Genomic DNA, 23,152 nt, shown 5'->3' with positions numbered 1-23,152 from the left:
TTGGTCAGCTAGCAGAAGGGGTAGAGATCCTGCTGTGTACAACATTGTGATGTTTCTCAGGGCACCTCACGGCTGTGATTCACCTTGTTGCCAGTTTCCCCCAGCATGAGGGAGTCTTGTGTGCCCAGCTGGGCATGAGCTCCCTATCACTACCAGCCTGTCAGCCAATCAAGCACTCTCATCTGGCCTCTACGAGCCCTGCTGGTTGACAATAGATGCACCCAGTTGCTGACTCCCTTCAAAATATCCCCCTGTGGTTTCTGGCCCCTGATCACTGAAATCCCAGCTCCTCTATTCCCAAAGGAACAGAGAACCCCAGTTTACCAGTTTCACCTTAGAGCACCGCTCCTGTATCACACACAGAACTTGAATCCGATTATAGTAAAACGAAAGGAAATTTATTTTAAAAAAGAGCAGGGATTCAAATAGAAACCAGGTTTCAGAGTAGCAGCCGTGTTAGTCTGTATTCGCAAAAAGAAAAGGAGTACTTGTGGCAACTTAGAGACTAACAAATTTATTAGAGCATAAGCTTTCGTGAGCTACAGCTCACTTCATCGGATGCATTCGATGCATCCGATGAAGTGAGCTGTAGCTCACGAAAGCTTATGCTCTAATAAATTTGTTAGTCTCTAAGGTGCCAAATAGAAACCAGTGTGAGTGATGGAAACAAAGGGTTACATTCACAATAAAATCATAACATGCACACAAGGGCCTACGCTTATTAATAGTCACCTTTCCCTAGCAAATAAAGTAGATTCTCACTCCCAAGTTCAGTCTTGTGCAGCATTTGCTGGCCCCAGGGAGCCAGGACCTGGTCTGTCATAAAGCATCCTTGCTCATCAAGATACCTCTTCAGTGAATGGATGAAGAGTGTCTTTCTCCACCCGGTGCTATACTGAATCTTTTTAGGGGGGAGGGTCTTTATTTACAGATAGGACCATCCTCTTGCTGTCGTATCATTCCTTTTCACTTCCAAGTGGTTTCAGTATTTATAGTTTATCTTTGATGGTTTTCTATTGACTTTTCAAGGTTACTGCAGTAGTGGACAATAGCACAATGCATTGCATAATTAGCAAGGTGGAGGGGGTGACAACGGTGAGACACATAATTACCTGGTGACTCAATTTCATTCCAAGAATTTATAGTTATATTATTCCTTAAACATTACAGTATACACATCTCACAATGATTAAGAGTAGCAATAAGTTACAAGTTTTCAATAAAGAGATCACCTGCTGCCCTTTATGGCTAGATACCATGAAAGTGGTATATTAGTTGTTACAATGATATTCAAGCAGTTAAGGATGCCAAGGCAAACCCCCATTCTGATTAAATGACCTTGTGTTTTTAAGTCTCGTCCAAATTATGCATGATCAGTAATCTACATAGTATTCTATGTACAGTATATACCTAGTGTAGGAAGAAGGATTGAATTTACTCAGCCAGGATTAGGAGCTGGAATCTGAACTATTCATTCCCATGGTTTAATCAATTAGTCAGTCCACTTTGGCCTTATCATATTTTGACTCCCAGAGTTTAAAGGGGAAAACAAATTCAGTGAAGAAACTAATAAAAAAAAAGTTGATCAGAATTGCTTTGCAGGCACTTTTCTATTTTAAAGTGGATATTGCTGAGTTTTAATAATAATAAAAAAAATCTCCTTGCTATTATGTTTTCTTCCAGAGAATAAAATCTAATAAACCACAGACAAGATTGGTATAAAGTACAAGCCAGTGTTGTGATAATTCACAGATTTCAGCTAACTCATCCGTTGTGTTCACTCCTCAGTAAGGTGAATTTGAAAGACTGGCTTTAGTATTGCTCTCCCTCGTCAAAGGAAGGAGAGAGTGAGCTATATATTATTTTTTTTTCTTGCCGTGCCTCCCTCCCTTGCTTGGGCACCCTCCCCAGAAGGAATGATTTATAATTTTTCAAATTAGCTTTATAGCTACTCCTGTCATTTGCAGCCGAGTCTCAGCTATGGCCACATATTATGGAGTGATAATGTTCAGTTACTGCAAGTGCAAAGGCTGTAAAATCTTTTGTTACAATGTTGGCCTATGACCTAAAAGCTCAGGAGGCTGAGATAAAGAAAACTCAGAGCTGTTTAGCCAAGCATATAATCTCCCGGAGTCCCACAGGGAAAATACTGTAGTCTATTGAATGTTTTATTTTGGTTAAATGATACTTTTCTTTGTAGGGACCCAATCCCTAAATAAATAAATAAATAAATAAAGCCAGCGTGACCTTCTCTACTCTGTTATTAATACACATGAGGCCATCTCTTATGCTCGGGTAATCTGAGCTCTGTCCACTTACCAGCCATCTGACCTCTCCCTTTAACTCTTCCCAGATAAAACATCTCTCTGCTGCTTTGGATACTATCCCCAAAGTGGTTAATGAGCAGAATAAAGATACCCTGTTCCTTCAGGGGAAGTGAGAGCTCAGAAATGTTATTCGCTTGCTCTCCCTATTCATGCAATTGGCTTGGTCTGCATCTCTGTGGTAGGCTAAACATAGAGGCTTCTTGTTCAGATGACTATTCTGTAGTGCTCTGATGTGTCAGCATTGGTTCATCTGGCCACCTGCTTCATCCTACTCCAACTGTGGCAGTTTCTCCTGTTTCTTCAAAAGTAGCTAGGACTATGTAAAAGGCCAAGGAAAAGCTGAATGGTCCATTAATGTCTATTCTTCTAGGGTTTGATCCAAAGCCCTGAGAAGTCATTGGAAAGAGGCCAGGTGGCTTTGGGTTAGGATCATGACCTTCAGAATCATCTGGTCCTCTGTGTGGTATCACATTTGTATCCCAATCAACTATATGGCAACAGTATCCTCAAGTTGGGTCTCAGAAAAATATTTAGTCTCTTCCTTGAACACTAAAGTGCTGTTTTCTGCTATGATTTCAACTGTTTAATCAACATCTTTGCCAAATTAGGACACACTCACCCTGCTATGTCTCCCCTGACAATATAGAGAGTGATAGAACACTGCTCTAAGAGGGAGGGTCAGAACAACATTTGCCTAGGAAATATTTAAACATCTCCATTTTATTCTATAGATTTAGAGAGTTCCACTTGTAATAGCAGTAAGAGCCCTTTTGAATAGATTTCATTACTTATTAAAGGCAGAGTTAATCAGTTTGGAGACATCGGATTCAATGGAATTCTCAAATGCCTGATGATAGTTAACTGGCATTTCTAGCAACTGTACATAACTGTACATCCCCCTTATATCTCTAAAGACTAGACTCTTCTTATCCTGTTTCCCTGCCAATGAACATTTACTTTTCAATTAAACTAGGTTAATTTGTAAAATCAACTGTTTGCTGAAAGTCTTGTATTTACTCGAGAGGGTTTTGAAACTGCGGCCAACTGGGACTGATAAAATTTAGGTTTATAGGGAATTGTTTACTTGTGACTAGACCCAATGGAATAACTTTTGTGGATAATATTCATTGTAAATTTAACCCCTTTTATTTTGCAAAGCATTCCCACTTTAGTAGATCAAGTATTCCACATAGTATACTTCATATGGTATTCTTTGCAGCTAGCTGTAGTCAGGTCCTTTTAACATTTGACTCTTGTCAGCTCTGTGATGTTAAGGAGGCTTGGTCTAGATTAGTATGTGGATGGGAGACCAATCAAAATCAATCGGTACTGGTAATTCAGTAAGTAACTTTTTCATCTGGGTAAATACTGAACTCTTACCTTAGCATGCTGCTAAGAGGTGTTGTGCTGACTTTCAGATGAGACACAAAAGTGTGCTTGAAGCATTTAAGATCCCACAATATATTTTCCAAATATGGGGACATTTACTCCAATATCCTGACCAAATTCAAACTCGGGTAAATTACATTCTGTGTAATTAAAATCTTGTATATAAATTCAATCAGATGACATATACTTCACTTTCTAAATCTATTTCGGCAGATCTATTAGTGGAGGTAACTACATTGACATCCATGGAGCTGCACTGGCTTATACCAGAAGTGAATTTGGCCCATTCTCAAATCTTGCTGTGCACTATGAAACACTTGGTTTATTCTGGGGTGCATTTCAGCCAGTTAGTAATGGTTGCAAAGAATTTGGAGACAAAACCATATCTAAACTCTAGCTTCATTTAGCTATGCTATGCCATGCAAAGATTAGCACCCTGCTTGCTGCTCATGAAGCAAATAGCTCGCTTCTTCCAATGAGAGATGGAGGTGAAGGCTCAGAAAAAATATGAACATCAGTGAACATTCTCTCTGAGCTCAAGCCTATGTATGTTTTTTGAGGTCCATGAAAGTTTGACTAACCTTTTTGTAGAATTAGTTGAAATATTTTCAATGTAAAAATTTCAGACACTTTTTTTCTGCATTTTTAATTTTGACTATAAAAATATGAAAATGTTGAGCAAATTTTTACAGTTTTTCTAGGCATTAGTCCAATCAGCTTTACTTGTTTGTTCATGTAATTTTCATATATTTTTGTGCCTTATGGTTTTGGCTGAGGCCAGAAGGGGAAATACCCCAAGAAAAGTAGTCCTTCTGGTATCTCCTACTTAGATGAAACCAAGATATACTAGAAACTTTTAAGAGGTTATGAGGAAATTTCCATACCAGCTCTCAGGTGATTGAGGCTTAGATAAGTTTGGATACTTTTTGGATAAGAACATCTACCTCTTCATTCTGACAGGACATACCCTCTGTTTTCTTTTCCCATTGCTTATTTTGGTTCATCACCTAGAAAAAATAATCCATCAAGAGTTTATTTCATTCAGTAAGATATTAATTCTCTTTCTGGCACTTTATTAATTTCCAGTGTAAAATAAAGACTAGAAAGGGTCTTCAAAATGATAGGGTATAGTTCCATTACCTGTGTTGTCATTTTGATAAGGGATTCCTCAAGCACCATACAAGTTCCTACATATTAGTCATGTATTGCTCATTATAATTATGCTGTTAGAATGAGATATCAGCTCTAATGAGAGGCTGTACCATGGAGAAAGCATTTCACTTGAACGGGTTCATCAGATTCCAGCCCGTATTTTACAAAGCTTTTTGGTTCCACACAAGCTGGTTGCAGCAATTTTCTAGTTTTGAAGAAATGTTGTACTGTAAATATGTTTTGACCTCATTAATTGTTAAGTTTTTGTTATCTGATTCAAATGGCCTGGCTAGATAATCAGCATGGACTATGGCTGAAAAAAACCAATAAGGTATCTTCTTCTCCTACTGGCTGCAATAAGATCTGAAAAGGAGTACTTGTGGCACCTTAGAGACTAACAAATTTATTAGAGCATAAGCTTTCGTGAGCTACAGCTAACTTCATCGGATGCATTTGGTGGAAAAAGCAGAGGAGAGATTTATATACACACACACACAAAGAGAAAATGAAACAATGGCTCTGTGTGTGTGTGTATATAAATCTCTCCTCTGCTTTTTCCACCAAATGCATCCGATGAAGTGAGCTGTAGCTCACGAAAGCTTATGCTCTAATAAATTTGTTAGTCTCTAAGGTGCCACAAGTACTCCTTTTCTTTTTGTGAATACAGACTAACACGGCTGCTACTCTGAAATAAGATCTGAGATAATGTTCAAAATGGAGCTACTCTGGTAGGTCAGTACCTAACTTCTCAAGTAGTCCCCCTGATTTCAGTGAGAGTGCTGGCAGGGAAAGGTACTAAACAACCTAAGTATACCATTAGAAATGTGTTTGATTTTATCTTGGCTGTCATCGTTTTGTTATGCATGCAGCATTGTAATAACGTCCCAAAAATTGTTTCTGTATAGGCAACAATGGGAAGGATGTGGGTAAGAGTGCCTGTGCCCTCCTTCATAACCATTGTTAATCAGAATGGGATCATCCAACAATTCGTTTCTACACTTTGTGGAGTAACAAGACTATGTCCTATAGACTGGTCTAAGAACACTGGCCACGTTCCACTTTGGGTGCTTACATTCTGACTACATAAATGTTTCCTGTAGTTTTAATTTAATAAATTGGTCTTCACATCCTAACAAACTAGTCTGTAACTTTACTTGTTCATAAAGGCTAATAATACCTTTCAGCCCTGAGGTGGCTGCATTTCAGTGGTGGGAGAAACTTGCAATTAGAATTCCATTTAGGGTAGTGCTCTTCATCCATAGTGATCACAAAGCACATTAGAGGAGCAATTTTGCCCACCACTGCTGAAGGGGCAGCGCTCTGGGATGAGACATGATGGCTGTTTAACAGTGCACAAAACAATGACATAATAGTTTTTTCTGCCCCCTTTGAAGTCTTTCATATTGGGAGGTGCTAAATAAATCCAAGGGTTCATTATTTTTTACGGCATGGTAGATATACATGTAAAATAAGAAAAAAAATACATAGTGAGGTTTCCCACCCACTGCCCCAACACAAATTCTACTATCTAAATGCACAGAAGCCACCATATGTATAATCTCTTGAACAACTGATCTGGTAGACAAGAGTTTGATCCTATTCCCATTTTGGTCAATGGCCAAACATCCACCTTTGAGCTAAGCTAAAACAGGATCAGGTCCATAACTGCATCTCAGCAAGACACTTGCTGGTGTCAACCTATGCAGATGACATAAATGTACAATGTTTAGAACTCCTATGGGAGAGCAAAATAATCCCCAAATCAAGGCCAGCTTTCAGGGTAGGTATTTAAAGCAGCTGGCAGGTCTCCAAATGAAAAAAAAAACAGCCTGACGTGTTTGCGTCTTATTGTTTTTTAGGGCAACGTGACCTTTTCCTGCTCAGAACCACCAATTGTTCCCATCACCTTTGTCAGCTCCAGCAGCAGCTATTTGCTCTTACCTGGCACCCCCCAGATTGATGGGCTGTCAGTCAGCTTCCAGTTTCGAACGTGGAACAAAGATGGGCTGCTTCTGTCCACGGAGCTGTCCGAAGAGTCCGGCGTTCTCCTGCTTTACCTTCACGCTGGCAGGTTGACACTTGTCATACAGAAAGTGGCAGAAAACTCCATGGAGATCAGTGCAGGTACTTTCATTGGCTCCTCTTTCCTATGCCTGTTTCTAATCTCTGGGGCCAGCCATATTGAAAGGGAGAACAACCACCTGAGGGAAGGTCTGATCTTGTTTTTCCTTACCAAACTGAACCTTATCTTTGGAGCAATAATAGTGGGACTGTCTACGTTAATGCTGAGCCTGAACCAAGGAAGCTTGGATCTGGGTAGCTCTGGCCTAAATCTGCCGAACAACAATTTTCTTTATAGTCAGCCTAAATTTTCTGTAGAAAACCAGACTGACTAACTTCTATTGCTCAATAGAAAAGTAGTGAAAATCCCGTCTTTTCAGCTATTAAAAAAGGTGGGCTAGATCCTTGAGTTTAATCAAACTCCATTTCCCAAAGGACCTGAAAGGACTGGGTAAAACTAGCTCTAATCCTCCTCTAACCCTCCTGCTGCCCGCAACGATACTGGAGCCAGTTGGGGTCAGTTCGACCCCTGCCACAATTTAGGGAAACCCTATGGCTCTTCTCAGTTTGAGCCTGATTGCAATGACTCCCAGAGCCATGACCCTTTCTCTAGGCCATACCCCAGCACACCCCCTCATTGCGAGCTGCCAGGTGGGGGTGGTGCAGGGGCTGTAGTGCTTGATCAACAGCACTGGAGGATTCCTTAGTGCAAGGAGAATCTAGTTGGCCACTTAAGCCAGCTCTGAGGCTACTTTACACAGCTGGAATGGCACAAAGCAGACTTTAATAGGGCCAAGTGCGGGAAAAAATACTCTTAAAATAGAATGTATGGAACACCTCTATATTGGCTGCTATGGCTAACTAATCGGCCTGTTCTCTCTTTGTGGTAGAGCCAAGCACAGTCTGGGCAGGTCTCATGCAGGCTTCCCATTATAGCGCTGTTGATGCCTCCCAGACATGACCTAGAGCGTTCCCGTCATTAGAGTTGTGAAGAAACTGGGACTTGTAGGAGATGTGGCAAATTCATTTCCACTTGGGATCTGAACTCAGATTTCCCAAGGCAAATGAAGAGTGTGCTGGTAGATTAGAAATTAAAAAAAAAATCCATTAGTCAAAAAGTAGTAGTAAATAAAATGATCAGCAACATTAAAATATGCCGGATAGAAACTGGACCTGGACAAATCCCTGGCTCTTAAAGGGAGCAAAAAAAAAAAAGGTTTGATAACCTTTCACAGGGAAGAGTTGGTCAGATAGAACCCTGGTGTTCATCTTGCAAAGTTCGCAAAGTTAATGGTAAAAGGAGGGTGGAGCTCTGCTTCAAGACAAGCTTCAAGAAGCTGGCTAAAGTCCTAGGTTGCCCCAAAGGAAAGGTTGAATATGGCGCTTTCATCCTGCCTTGCAATGAAGTTGTTTGTGAAGGTGGGAGAAAGTCAAATTGTTTTGCTTGTTTAATTTTGTTGTGAAATCGTTAACCTGAGATAGCCGCAAAATATCGGTGACGAGGCTACATTCACACGAAAAGCATGGGGAAATTGCAAATGTCCTCATCTCCCTGCAAAGGCATTTTTGTTCACAAATAGACCCATTTCCACCCCCAGTTTGATCCATCTTCTCTTGAACAATTTTCAGACCTTAGCAACGTTTCTCACTTAAAAATAGTCCTAATGTTGGATGGAAATTGGTCCATTTTTCCTGGAAAATTAGCCTGTTTTTCCTTAAAAAATGTGCATACTGTAGAAAAAGCTTTTATGGAAATAGTCTCATTTCCTAGCTCCTAATTAAGTGATTTTTCCCAACACAGTTTTTGCCCTTAGTTTTGAATTGTTAACATGCCTCTACTTATCACTAAAATCCTTTTCTCTTCCTCCAAAAAGCAATGTTAATGTGAGAATCCCATTAGCAAGAATAAATATCAGAAGTCCAGTTCTGATCTTGCTTGCACCAGTTTTATGCTGGCACACCTCCACTGATTGCAGTTAAGTTACTTCTGACTTACACTGGTGTAAGTGCAGTCAGAATCATGTCCAGTGACTTGTAAGGCTGTTCGTATAGATGACCTGGGATTCTTACGTATTACAACATTTGAAGAGTCATAATTCTGACACAGATTCACCGAGTAAAGAAGAAAAGGGTCAGCTTGGCCCCAGCCTTGCACAGGTGTGCAAAAGAGAGAAGACACAATTAGCAATATCCCCTAGGAACATTAGCTGTAGAAGTGGCTGTGCCGAGTGGCAGTCTTGGCTTTCAAGGAGCACAATCGTCAAACATAATGCTCATGGGCCTCCATATAGCCAGATGATATTTTGGCTTTATTAACCTTATTGGGAGGGGGGGGGATTTTTCAAAGTGCCAAAGGGCTTTAGGAGCACAAGTCTCTTTGAAAGCCAATGGGTCTTGTCCTCCGAAATCCTTTAAGAAGGTCTTGAAAATCTCTCCACTTTCTGTTCTACTCCACAGCACTTCCAGAGGTAATGGACTGAGCAGAGAAACATCAAATCATCAGCTCAGCTGGTTTCTTCTTGCTGCCTGCTCTTTGCATTCCCAGCCAGGCTGTTTTATTACTCCCCATGCAGTCAGAGACTGAACATGAAGGAGGCTTGGTGAACACCACCACCACCTTCTCCTCCTCCCCCCTTCTCCTTTACCCTCTGCATTTGTCTTCCAGGCAGCAATCTCCATGATGGGCTCTGGCATTCAGTTAACATAAATGCCAGAAGGCATCGCATCACCCTGACTCTGGATAACGACGTCGCCGCAGCTGCTCACGCAACCACCCTCTCGCAGATTTATTCTGGGAAAAGCTACTATTTTGGAGGTAGGTTGTTTCAGATGGATTTCACCTGCCAGGGACAGAGCTTTGAAAGCCTATTTCTCCCGCTGTGTTGTGTGGCAGGGAATTAGGAACTGGAATCGCAGGCTCTTGTCCCGACGATGAGGGGTAACGCATGCAGTGCTGGTGTGAAGTCTGTCATACCAGAGGACTGCTATGGGGCACAAGTGAACATGAGAGAGAAGAAAGCAACAAACAAACCAATATGGATGAAAGAGAGTGGCTCCCATCAGCCAACAGGGTATACAACCAATACCTCTTCTGCCGCTACATAGCTAGGCTGCCTACTCTCACCATCACAACTTTGAATGCCAGATGCATCTTTGCTCCTTAAATAACAGCCCTGCTTAACTTGAGAGCCCAATATAGGTCTCATTGAGGAACTCTTCCAGTGAGCTCCTGTATTCATGAGCAGCCCCGTGAGTAAGGGTTCCATCATTTGGCCCACTTTTGAATTGACTGGCCTCCCCATTGAATGTAGAGGTTATGGTGCCATTACATTTTAACAGAGTAAGAAAAAAAAACTGTGTTGAAAGAGATGTGACCAAGTGGGGACAGAATACAAAACTTTCTGTCCTGCCTGCTCTATTTTGAATTAAAAAAGGAATAAAAGTGAATAAGCAAACAAGACCGTTACCTGGAGTTCTCTAGGACAGGTCATCCTTAATACAGCTGTATTCCAGAAAAGATGCAGAGTATGTTCTCAACTTTAAAAAAAAAAAGTTTGGCTCAAGGGATATAGTTTTATGCAGTGATTTTAGGCAGGGGACAAAGAGGCAGGACTCCTGGGTTCTGTTTTTTGGCTCTACCACTTTGAGTTTGGGTGAGGCACTTAACATCTCTGTCTCTCTCTCTACCCATCTCTATAGTGAATATAATGATGCAGGGGTGTTATGAAGCTAATCCTTATTAAGGGCTTTGACATGAGACACCACATATGTTTAAATCAGAAAATCTGCCTTTTTTGGCTAATGTAAAGATTTCTATGTTTTACAGAAAGTGCCTCTTATGGTATGTCAGTCTTAAGTGATTTGAGGTGGGTGAGCAATATCTTTTATTGGACCAGCTTCTCTTGGTGAGAGAGACAAGCTTTTGAGCTTAGAGCTCTGTGTAAGCTCAAAAGCTTGTCTCTCGCACCAACAGAAGTTGGTCCAATATAAGATATTGCCTCACCCATCTTGTCTCTTTAATATCCTGGGATCAACATGGCTACAACAATACTGCATAATCATAAAGTGATGTTCAGAAAGGCCATGTGCTTTAAAGACAGATTTCAGTTTCATATATAGGGTGAAATTCTGATATTTGATGGTCTGTGTTTGGCCAATCTCCCAAATAAGTCGATGTCTATATGATAAAGACCATTGCTAATGTGCTTATTCTGACTATATGCAGTCCCTATGAAGATCCCTTCTACGTTCAAGATTAATCTGTTTAGGAGCATGGGTCATCATCAGGGAGGTGACTCTGTGTTAGGAGCCACAGTAGGTTGAGTGGATGAAAGGAGAGTCCTGAGCCACAGAATTCCATCTTCCTACAAGAAGAGAATCTGTTTCTTACAGGAATTCAGGTCTAGATTCACGAAGGTCTTTAGCTGCCTAAACCATAGATGCCTAATTCTAGGGTTTAGGCATCCAAGTCCCAGTTTTGGCTCCGCTGCGATCCAGAAAACTCCCGCCAAACTCTGTAAGTCCCTAAACTTACTTAGTGCCTACGTTGTCAGGGTAAATGTTCCTTCCATACCTTTGGTTCTGCTTCTATACTGCTGCCTGACTCTATGCATCCGGATGCCTAAGCATCCCACCTCAGCCCCAGAGCGACTCACACACTGAATGAGAGAGTGATTGGAGTACGGGGGTCTGGGGCTGAAGCCTGGGTCTCCCACCTACCAGCTTTAACTACTGGACTACAAAGTCATTCTCTCTCTTGCTGGCCCAATGACTGTTCCACTATGGATACATTCTTAGTGGGCTAGAGAGAGAGTGAATGTGAAAATGTCTCTCCAGTCTGATGGTGGGAGGCCCCATCCACAGTCCCCTTGCTCCAGTCACTCTTGATCCATGGTGGTACAGACTGTGGGAGCGCCATATCAGAATATCCAAAGATTAGTGACTAGAGCACTCTCCTGAGAGGTAGGAGACCCCTGTTCAGATCCTTTCTCCCTACCTAGTGGGGGTGGGAGCTTGGAATCTGGATTTCCCATGTCCTAGGTGAGCGCTCTAACCATTGAGCTAAAAATGATAAGATGGGTGGCGACACCACCACTCCTGGCTATTTTGTGGGCCGCAATGCAGCTGCCTAACTCATTCCTGGGAAAAAAAAACAAAAAAAAAAAACCCCAAAACAAACCTCAAGTGCCTAAACCGCCTGACCCGAGGAGAGAGGTTCCCAGCAGCGTTGCCAGGTTTCTGGTTTTCAATAGGCATTCAGCACCTAAATACCTATGTTGCTTTTGAAAACGACATTTAGGCCCCTAAGTCATTCAGGCACTTTTGAAAATGTTACCCCTTATCTTTTTGATTGTAAACTCTTTGGGACTGGGACTGTCACCTACTAGATCCCTGTTGCATCTAACACAGTGGGATCTTGGCCTGCTTGAAGCTTCTGAGAACTACTGTAAGACTGATATACAGTATTGATCTGAAAAGGAATACTTGTGGCACCTGTAGCTCACGAAAGCTTATGCTCTAATAAATTTGTTAGTCTCTAAGGTGCCACCAGTACTCCTTTTCTTTTTGCGAATACAGACTAACACAGCTGCTACTCTGAAACCTGTCAGTATTGATCTGCTGTAGGAGTTGTTCAAATATAGAGTTAAACACGCTGGTCTCTACTCTCTTTTCCTTCCTAACTGGCCATTGGATTTCATCCGCACTCCTAGCCCTGATAGAATCTGACCCGTAACAATTGTAAAATTTTGCACGGCATTTGCTCTGGCAGGAGTTAACTATTGACTGTAGTGTTTAAAGAAGACAAAGGGCATTTCACTGTGCTCAGCATGTCGGAAGCCCTTGCGCCTGGTTTCCTTGGATGACTGCTCTCCTTCTGCATTACCATAGGATTTATAACACACAAGCTTGTAGAGGGCAAGGAAAGAAAACAGTAGGAATAATTAGATTTCAAGGTCTTCCATCAGGAAGTCCCAACAGAAATAAATGCTCATTTTAACCCTCTTCTTCATTCTTTTTCTTTCCCTTCCTTCCCTTTTGTCCCACAGGATGCCCTGACAATTTCACCGATTCCCAATGTTTAAATCGCATTACTGCTTTTCAAGGCTGCATGAGGCTCATCTTTATTGATAACCAGCCCAAGGACCTCATTTTAGTTCAGCAAGGTTCCCTGGGGAATTTTAGTGATTTACACATTGATCTGTGTGACATCAAAGACAGGTAATTATTGTCTCTTCTCTCCTTGTATTTGTTTGGGTTTTTTTCATCCAAGCATTTTATAAGCGTAGGTTGCTTTAAGTGAAAATTGTAATCCTCCAACATTACAGATATTAGGCATAATAGAGCTGCTAATAGAAAATATAACTGCAAAAATAGGGGGACTGCAGGGGAAATAGTTTAAATTACAGGAGGCTCTCTTAGCATTGGCTCAGAGGAAATAGAGTATGCAAATTCAATCAAGCTACAGATTTGTGAAGGGATTAAATTTTATGCATAAACAACATTTGATTGCTTTGAAGTTTAAAAGGAATGGGAGAGAGGAGAAATTTATTTGATTCATCAAAACATGTCATCTCCTTAATGTACTCACTGTTTTGTTTAAATAGATCATTTACAATTTTCTTGTTAGACTGTACGACATACTACATTTATAATAGCAGTCTGGCACATTGCACTGGCATATTACAAAGTCAATAGGACTAAAAAATGATCAAGTGTCTGTATCTTCCAAGGACAGACCTGAGCCAAAATCCTGCTCTGAATCCTGCTCAACTCGGGATTTGTATCCAAGGCTGAGGGAGGTGGGGGGGGGGGAGTCACTGCTTTAATATAAGGAAAAATACAATGAAGTAGTTTTTCATGGGTTTTACCATTTTTCTTTTCCGTGTAAATGTTTTGAATGTGTGCATCACTCTGAAGTAATTATATGAACATAGTATATATTAAAGTTATTAATATTATAGGTTCTAATTTTATTTTATGAATCTGAACCTTCTTCTGGAAACTTAAATTGGAAGAGATTAGAACATCAAGGTTCTTGTTATGTCCTTCGGGAACTTTAGGAAACAGTAAGAAAGCTCTAGAACTATCTTGAAGCCTAGAGGTGAAAGAGGATTTATGGTGTCATCAATCGTTTGAGGTGGGGCTAGTGCAGGGGTGGGCAAATGTTTTGGCCCGAGGGCCACATCTGGTTGCGAAATGTATGGAGGGCCGGATAGGGAAGGCTGTGCCTCCCCAAACAGCCTGGCCCCGACCCCTATCTGCCCCCTCCCACTTCTCACCTTCTCCCGGGATCCCCGCCCCTATCCAACCCCCCTGCTCCCTGTCCCCTGACTGCCCCAACCCCTATCCACACACCCCCCTAGAACCCGCAACCCATCCAACCCCCTCTGTTCCCTGTCCCCTGACCGCCACTCCCCAGAACCTCCGACCCATCCAGCCCCCCCTGCTCCTTGTCCCCTGACCACCCCATCCTGGGACCCCTGCCCCTAACCGCCTCCTGGACCCCCACCCCCATCCAACCCCCCCTGCTCCCTGTCTCCTGACTGCGCCCCAGAACCCCCTGCCCCTTATCCACCCACTCCCCGCCCCCGTACCATGCCACTCAGAGCAGCAGAAGCTCGCAGCCATGCCGCCCGTGCTGCCCGGTAGGAGCAGCAGGCCAGAGCACTGGTGGTGCAGTGAGCTGGGGGAGCGGGTACAGCACGGGAGGGGCCAGGGGCTAGCTCCCTGGCCGGGAGCTCAAAGGCCGGGCAGGACAGTCCTGCGGGCCGAATGTGGCCTGCGGGCTGTAATTTGCCCACCTCTGGTCTAGTGGGTGGAATCAACTGCCATTGAATATCAAAGAGATTGGACTGGGTGGAGTGTTCAAGAGATATGGGGATTGGTTTTCTGGAATCTAGAAACTTCTGGAAGGTGGGCAGTTCATCTTGTAATCTGGTTCCTTATAAAACTGACTAGGCCCTCTGTCTTCAATTCCCTAAGTGGTAGTTTCTTATTGGAAATGTCGTAAATATTAAAACTGCTGATCAAAACTGCTTCTACGTTGCTCGTGTTTAAGGGTTACCAAATGTCAATGTATGAATTTAAGAGACTCAATATACCGGATAAGATTGACTGGATTGGTACGAAATAAGTAGATGAAATGAAATAATAAAAAGAGATAATGCTTTGTTGAATGTTGTTAAAGAGCAAGATAGAAATGATTTGTGGCCTTCTTAGAAAATCAGAATCATCCGATTCAAGACCAAATATACCATTTAATATTTTTGTCTATCAAAGAGGAGGAAGAGGAAAACACTGATGTATTCGATGGGCCTATTGTGCAGCTGTTCCAATGCCATTGTTGTGATTGTTACACAATCACGATAAGCCTGCACTAATCCAGCAGTTTCTGTTCGTCTTCAGAGGCCAAAGATCAATCTGTGATCATGCCATAATAATGGAAAGGCAAAACCATGAACTTGATAAGCAAGTTTTCAATCTTATTGGATGTTCGTGTTGCCTTCAATGTAGCACCCACTCGGCAACTCAAAAGCAAAAAAATGAAGTGCAGGCAGGTTCTCAACTTGTGGCTCCACTCTGGGTTGCAGGCCTGGCTTGACACAAAAAACTTAGTAACTCATTTCTCAGCGGGCCTAACCGAGAAAGTGAATGGAAGGTTAAGTTGTAAATAAGGGCTTGACAAACAGTATGCTGGAGGCAGGATGTCTGTGCTAGCTAACATGAGCAGCAACAGCTTGATGGTTGGGGACCATGGACTAGATAAACCTGGAATGTAAAGATCAGGTTCCACATGAACAGCACATGGACAAAACATGCTGTATGGGGACTGGTTCCCACAAAGTAACCGAGGCAATCAAAAATGTGTGATTTAATGTATAGCTAATGTAGTGTGTCATTGTCTATAAAGGAAGAGGTGGTTTGTGAAACTTTGGATGTGTGGTACGCCCTATACCCATCCCCTAAACTTGAGTCTGATCAACTCAACGTAGCTTTGCTGCTTACCAAATAAAGGAACCTGTGTGATGAAATCCATAGACAAGGCTCCTATGTTTCATCAAGGAGTATCAGATGTGGAACAGTCTGAAGGGATTTAAGAAGCCAACTCAAAGAGTTCCTCCTACACAAGCATATAGGTCTTGAGTAGTCCAGGCAAACAACGCACGTTACAACAAAGCTTAAACTTGTTCTTCATAATAATTTTAAAATACAATACTAGCTACTTACTTAATTTTAAAAACAGCAAAAAATATCCACCTCCCTTTCCATTTCTTATAAGGAGTCTTGAAGTTTAAATCTCCTGAGTGTGATAGGTATGCTTGCTTTGGTCTGCTTAGCTCTTGGAAATCCAGGGGCTCCTGGCTGCTGGCCTGTCTGCCATTAGGGAATTTTTCCCCGAGAACCGCCTGTAACATTTTGCGAACCCCCAGGGGTTCACAAACCCCAGTTTGGGAACCACTGCTCTAAATGAAGAAACAGAGGAACGATTAAAGAAAGAACTAAAAGAATCACAGTTGACGTTAGTTCATGATTATTGGTCAAACACAAGAAATGGCCCACTTATAACCACCAGCATCAATACAGGCAAATGATTATATCTGTTAGCAAAAGCGCGGAGTATTGTTTCCAAGTCACTGAAAGAAAAGGGTGAGAAGGAGTACTTTGCCATTTGCTTAGACAATAAAAATAATGTAACCGCTACTGTGCTGGCTGAGCCTGTATGTGCAACACTGCCACAGACAGTCCAGAAAGGTCGTTGCTCCTCCCAGACAGGAAAGACCCCTGACTGAGGAAGTAACCCTGAGATGAAGTTCAGGGTGTGTGTGGGGGGTGCTTTTCTGCCCAGTGAAAGTGTTTTTTGGAATCAGTAGTTCCAGCTGCAGGAGGTGAGCTGTCTCTATCCCCTCTTCTTGTAATAAAATGCATGTTCTGTTGTTTTCTGAGCTGGTGCCTGCATCGACATTCCAGAGATTCTACTTGCTTGTGCTAACCCACCAGGAGGAAGTTTGTGAGGTCATGCAACAGTAAAGTAAAAAGTGAGAGAAATTCTCAGGTGCAGCTGTTCTGCACTTCTGATCCATGCGTGTTCAGCACACTTTTTAAACCTCGTTGAGAAACAAAGACCATCTTAAAAAAAATTAGTCCTCAAGTACATTGTGGAAGTTCAGAAATTCTTCTAGAGTCACCATCAGCCCATGGCCAGCTGTCTAGCTGATAAAAGAGCATGGATGATTCAGCTTCTCAGTTTAGAGGAGTTCCCAGGATGAGTCTGTCTCTCTCTCTCTCCATGTGCATCAAACTCCCCCATCATTGTGTTAACATTTGTGCTGAGCCTAGAGAGGATTTGGATCAGAACTTAGCACACACTTTACACAACGGGGGCACTCCAGAGAGACGCTACATTTGCAAAAGCAACGGCAGAAAGTTATAAAAGGATTTGACAGATTACAGGAGGATGGCAGTGCTGTTGCAGCCTCTTTTGAAATCTGAGTTGATCTAATTAAGAGCAGAGAATTGGAAACACACAAGGACAAGACTGAAAAATGATTCAGAGAAGCTATTACTTTGCCAGCATGATTGATCCCAAATCCAAAGGCCATAGACTGAGCCCAGAGCAGGGAGCAAAAGTTTAAATACAGATAATGAAACACAATGCTGCATCCTTTGCATATCCTCTAACACTGAAGAGTCAGATCTCCAAAATCTGCCACAGTTTGCTGTACAGAATTTTGTCTGGAAAGCTGTGGAAGGTGGCAGGACTGAGTTCAGAATTTTGTGAATCTTGAAAAGACCTACACTCCTGTCCAACCAGCACAGCATCGTCCGAGTGCTTTTTAAGCACATTCAGCCTGGTTTTGGCTGAAACTTTGCTGCTTCAGCAAATTCCAAATTAAGCTGGTAAAAGTGTACTGATATATAAGGGCAGATGCAAGCGCTTTAGGCCCAACTAGTTGTTAGTCTGGTGACTTGATTACTGTGCCCTTATGTTTTCCTTTTACAAAAATTCAAGTTTTAGTGACTTGTATTTTGTGTTTCCTTTTTAAATCTTTATGGTGATTTTAGGGGATGGTGGTGGAGAGGGTTTGGGGATGTTTTCAAGGCAGGGAAAATCACAATCGTGTCTGTATCCAAATTTCTTATCAGTCCCATCTCTCTAATGACCTAAGCCAAAAACCTGAACCTCAACAACCCTAAACTTCAGGGAAGATTGTATCTGGAACCAGATCTGAATTGTAAGTCCTCCCATCTAGAATCAGGGAATAAGGTGTGTATTAAAATTCTGTAATGGCATTTTCCCTCCAAAATGGGATCTCCCTGTTCTTAATTACAAGATTTATTGCAGCACACACTGCAACGCACGTATTTGTGTAATGGTAACTTGGGAATTATGTAACTTAATTAACATGTAAATGGGTCATTTGTCTTTGTAATCTAGGCAACAACCTCTTCTGGAAAGCAATTTATTTCTTACAAACTTGTAGACTGGCGTCGTTCATTCCCAGATTCTGAAAATAGGAATCCTGCAACGTAGTAAAGGCTCCTAGAAGGAGTTTACTGGATAAACTCTAGGAGTTGGCTAGCAGGAATAATACCTCATAATCAGCATTTCTGGTTCTGTTTTCCAAAGAGCATTAGATTGCGCTAGCTCTGGCTTTTTTAGTGCATTCTGAAGTCATTGGGCCACATCCTCACTTAGTGTAAATTGACATGGGTCCATTTATTTCAATAGAGCTATGCTGATTTATACTATCTCAGCATCTAGCCTATACTATCTTATTACCGCATAGATGAAGGGGATCACATGTGCAGAATGTTTTTGCTGCATGCAGGTTTGAGAAAACTCTCAGGTGTGCCCTCTGTCTTCTTGCATAGGTTTACTGCTGCTGCCTACTGACTATTGTGCAGAAGCTACATGTGACTAGGGGTGTGTAATATTAGGGATATACGGTGAATGTTCCTTATGCTGGTGCCTTGGGTGGTGGACAGAAGCAAAGGGCTTTGCTCCAGCATCATAAGCACCTGCCCTAATCACAGTCCCAATTCTCATGACAGCACAGAGGTAGCTTCCTCCATGTTCCCCAGAGGTGCACACAATCCCAAAGTATGCAGGGAGGAGGTGAGGAGGACAATGGAGGAGCAGAAAACACTAATTCCACTCACTCCCCCTTTGCTCTGGGTGTGTTCTAAAGTGCTGTCTTGGGGAAGAGAAGCAGAATCTTCTTTAGCTCAACTGGTAGAGGCCTGTGTTTTTGGAGGCAAGGTTCTGGGTTCTAGCCCCAACACTGCATTCTAACTGTTTAGCTGTTTCTTTAGCACATGGATCTGTTACAACTGTTGAGCTTCATTGAGTTCATTTTAGCATATATGTAAGCTATGGTATCCATCTGGCCTCTGTTACCATAGTATCTAGCATCTTACAACCTTTAATGTAGTTGTTCTTGCAACTCGCTTGAAGGAAATAGTAGGACCGTATCCTGCTTGGATGCAGCAGTCTGTGATACGTTTTCAAGGTGTGTAGGTTTGTACAATTATAGACTTCTTTTTTATGTCCCCTTTAAAATTTCTGCTTGGTTAGGAAAATGTGTGCCCAGCAGGGGATGGTTGTCTCCTTTTACAGAGATTAAATGAATGAGAAAACAGATTTTCTCGGAACATGCATTTATGGCCAGCTCCCCCGCTCTGCTGTACGGGGTGGGAGGGAGGGTGAGAAGGTGTGGAGGGAACATAAAAGCAGCATAAGGGAGAAATGGTGACTAAATGTTATGCCTGTCCCTAAGTCTCTGAAGCCCCAGGATGTTATCGCTACACAGCTGGAGCTCGTCAGGGAGACGTTGTGGGGAGGGAGGGAGGTGTCATTGGGAACACTGTGCTGTGGCAGGACATTTTCAACCCAAAAGATTCCAGATGAAAATGGGCACAGTAGATAAGGCTGCTCAAAATACCATGAATCCCCCTCTGTGACTTTTCACTCCCTCACAGAGGATGGCTTTGAGCAGGGGGTTGGACTAGATGACCTCCTGAGGTCCCTTCCAACCCTGATATTCTATGATTCTAAAGTACAGGGGGCTGGACTAGATGACCTCTGAAGGCCCCTATCGGCCATACATTTATAGGATTCTATAAGTGCACAACATTGGTCCATATTCTCCTGTCACTCATACCAGTGTAAATGAGTAATAACACCATTTATTTTCCAAGAGTGGTGTAACTTGTTTTGTAACCTTAGATAATGCTCTGTGCCTTCATTTCACCATTTGCACAATGAAGACCGTAATATTTCTGCATATCATAAAATGCTTTCTGATGATCATTGTAGGAAAGGCACGATGTAAGTGCTAATTATTGTTTATGTACGGTCTATTTTCCTCCACACAGGGCCATGGAGAGAAGGTGTACAGGAGTGCATAGATGCAAATACCGTCCTCTTTCTCTCTAGTGGGAAATGAAGGCTGAGGCAAATTCCGGCAACTGCTTATTAAACTTTATAAAATGGCTAGAAAAATAAATATGCAGAGACTGAGAACTTGGCCGTGTCGTTGATTAGCTTTGGTATTTCCAACTTGGTGATTGGCTGACAGTGTCAGTGAATGGGACTAGAAACACTAGCTGTAAGCCTAAGGCAGAACTGGTTGTCTGCCGTGGCTGGCACCGGGAGCAGAGAATAGGTGCTGGATCATGGACACATACAAGATGTTGCTGCTGAAGTGCTGCCATGGATGCTAGAAAAATGGGTGATTAAAATCCACAAACCTTGGCTGGTTAAAGCCGGTCTGGAAAGGCTACAGAATTCCAGTCTTTCACCATATGGCCCAGATGCTTTGTTTGGTCTTAGGAAGCTCCTGTCGGGTTGTACAGCAGGTGGGATGCTCAGAATAGAGAAATGAGCACTGCAGGGCTGCCTGCAGCTCAGACTCATCTCAGGCACTTTCTGTGTCTCCCTTGATGGACTGGGACCCAGAGAGCTAACGCTTATTTGAGGAATATATTCAGGGGGGCAAACCCTCTCCCTGGGTGTGGAGGGGAGGGCACGGAAGGAGGTAAGACCCAGGGATCGCTGCATGGCTCCTCTTTTCCTGTTCTCTCACTCCAATAGAAACGCTGCACAAGCAGCCTGGAGATGCCATCCATTGGAGTAGCCTGTGGTGAACAGTTCTGTGGCCAGTACATGAGGAGGATGGTAGTGGGGCTTTGATTCCTTTTCCTTGTCGCTTATCATAGGTGCCCAGAAGACTGGCTGCTCCAGACAGTCTCTGGGCAGAGGTTGTGCCCCATAACCAGTCATGATACAATAACCATACATTTATCAATCGGTCTGAGGCCTCTGCAAACACTTTCTCCTACCCCACCATTCTGCCTCGTTTGAGATCTGAGGGGATGCTTGAGTTGGCTGCTGGCGGAGTGTTCTCCATCAGGGCCCCTCCTTTGGAATTATCCCCTCCCTGCCATGGCCATGGCGGGAAGTAGCTTGCACCAGAGGACCTTCCAGAGCCTGTCCGTGTGAGCAGGCATTGGCAGAGGACTAGGGCTGGTGAGGGGGGGTAGGCAAGTGCAGTGGGTGGGGATTTTGAACCCCTTCTGTTCGGCGAGTAGGTGAGACATGGCAGGGTTGAGGAAGGGGGAGAAATGCTGTTGCTTTTGATCATTTGTGTTTTGTAACACTTACGTTCTTGGGTTCTAAATGTACATTAAGGGCTCACTGGGGTGGAGTTCTGTAAAGATCAAGACTGAAATGAATGAATGGATAGACCATTTTAATTTGATTACTCCTCTTTCTAATGTTGTGTCCGTCATGATGCTGATTTGACATGAATTGTCCTCTGCATGTTTAAATACGATTGGCACGTCCCCTTGCTAGGTCAAGAGTTGATAGTGCCTGTCAAGGGCCCCACAATGATCTCCAGTTCTTTAAAACAACAACAACAACAAAATGGATGTAGATCAAAGCCACCTTGGCAGAAGGTGGAGCTTCTTGCAGGACATCCCAGGAGTTCCAGGTCCCTGAGCCTTGTGACCAGGAATGCAAACTCGGATCTGCATGCCTCGCTATCTGCTCTATTGATCCTGACATTTCTAACAAGCCCATCACCATGGTATCAGTGCTTCAGTATCCCATCCTGCCTGGCAGTCAGATGGAAACTCACACATAGTCATTCTTACTAAATCAAGATTCAGCTGCATATTCCAAGTCTAATAAATACAAATGGTGTGTGGTATAAATAGCACTCAGCATGAAGGGATTGAAGTTAACATCTTAACTCATTTGAGATGACTGTATAGAGCTGATTCATGGGTCTGCTTCCCTCTGCTACTCAGAAGTTATGCAGTATTAATAAGTGCAAATCAATTGTGTACTTATTTTCCCTACCTCTTTCACATGCTGTTTATTCTCTCTCTGTATGAAAAGCCTCCAAAGCATCTTCTAAAGAAGTCTGCTTAATGTGGTATTTTTCTTGCTGAATGGAGCTGACCTTTAAAATTCAGCTTTTTTTTCTCATCATCGTCCTAGATCTGCTAAACACGGTTTGCTCTTTTTTTAAAAAAAAAAATTAGTTCCTGACTCTTCTTTTCCCTTTCTCCCCCCACCTTATGGTATTGAACTTGTATTCCCTGTATGTGCCAAACAGCAGAAAAAGGACCTTGGGGAAATTAGATGCTATTGCAGGTAAAAGGGGTTGGGATAAATCCACTGAAAGCATAACCCTCTATATATACACTTGCCAGGTCTTCTCTTGAAGATTTAGTTTATGCCCTACAGCAGATTACAAACTTCATATGATTTATTTTTTTAAGATGGCCACAAAAACAAGAGAATATTCTAGCTAATTATGCCCAATATGTTTCAGCTTTATTTGCTTTATAGTGAATTAAAATTCCTGGCTGGGACTGAGGAAGCAAATATTTGAGATTGCATTTGCCCCCAAATAAATAACCTGCAGTATGTTGTGGATGGAATCTGCGAAGGAAACCTATTTCATATCCATTCTAATTCTAGGTAGTGTTCCTATTTTCAGTGTTTAATATCTTTTTCCCTGAGGCCTCAGTTGCTCACTTCCATTTCATGCACTGGATTATTTTCTTTCTGAAAAAAAAATCCTTTTATATGTTTCTTATTTTTCATTGCTTGTTTGGCAATTAATTGGGCTCTCATTAGATATACACTCCTATAATTGGGTGCACTCTGGGCCAGCCATATCCCGTTCCACACACTCCTGGTCACTTCA

General features: G+C 42.5%; 1 protein-coding gene across 1 annotated transcript in view; it reads left to right on the top strand.

Moving 5' to 3' along the window:
• CNTNAP5 (contactin associated protein family member 5) overlaps positions 1-23,152 on the top strand; it is a 310,836-nt gene that overhangs the window by 107,541 nt on the left and 180,143 nt on the right. The window contains 3 exon segments of the mRNA XM_038421715.2: positions 6,728-6,992; positions 9,595-9,744; positions 12,977-13,148. Of these exon segments, the coding sequence (XP_038277643.1) occupies positions 6,728-6,992; positions 9,595-9,744; positions 12,977-13,148 (587 nt within the window).

Source organism: Dermochelys coriacea, chromosome 11 (assembly GCF_009764565.3).
Source record: "Dermochelys coriacea isolate rDerCor1 chromosome 11, rDerCor1.pri.v4, whole genome shotgun sequence".
NCBI lineage: Eukaryota > Metazoa > Chordata > Testudines > Dermochelyidae > Dermochelys > Dermochelys coriacea.
This window is presented reverse-complemented; position numbering and strand designations above follow the sequence as displayed.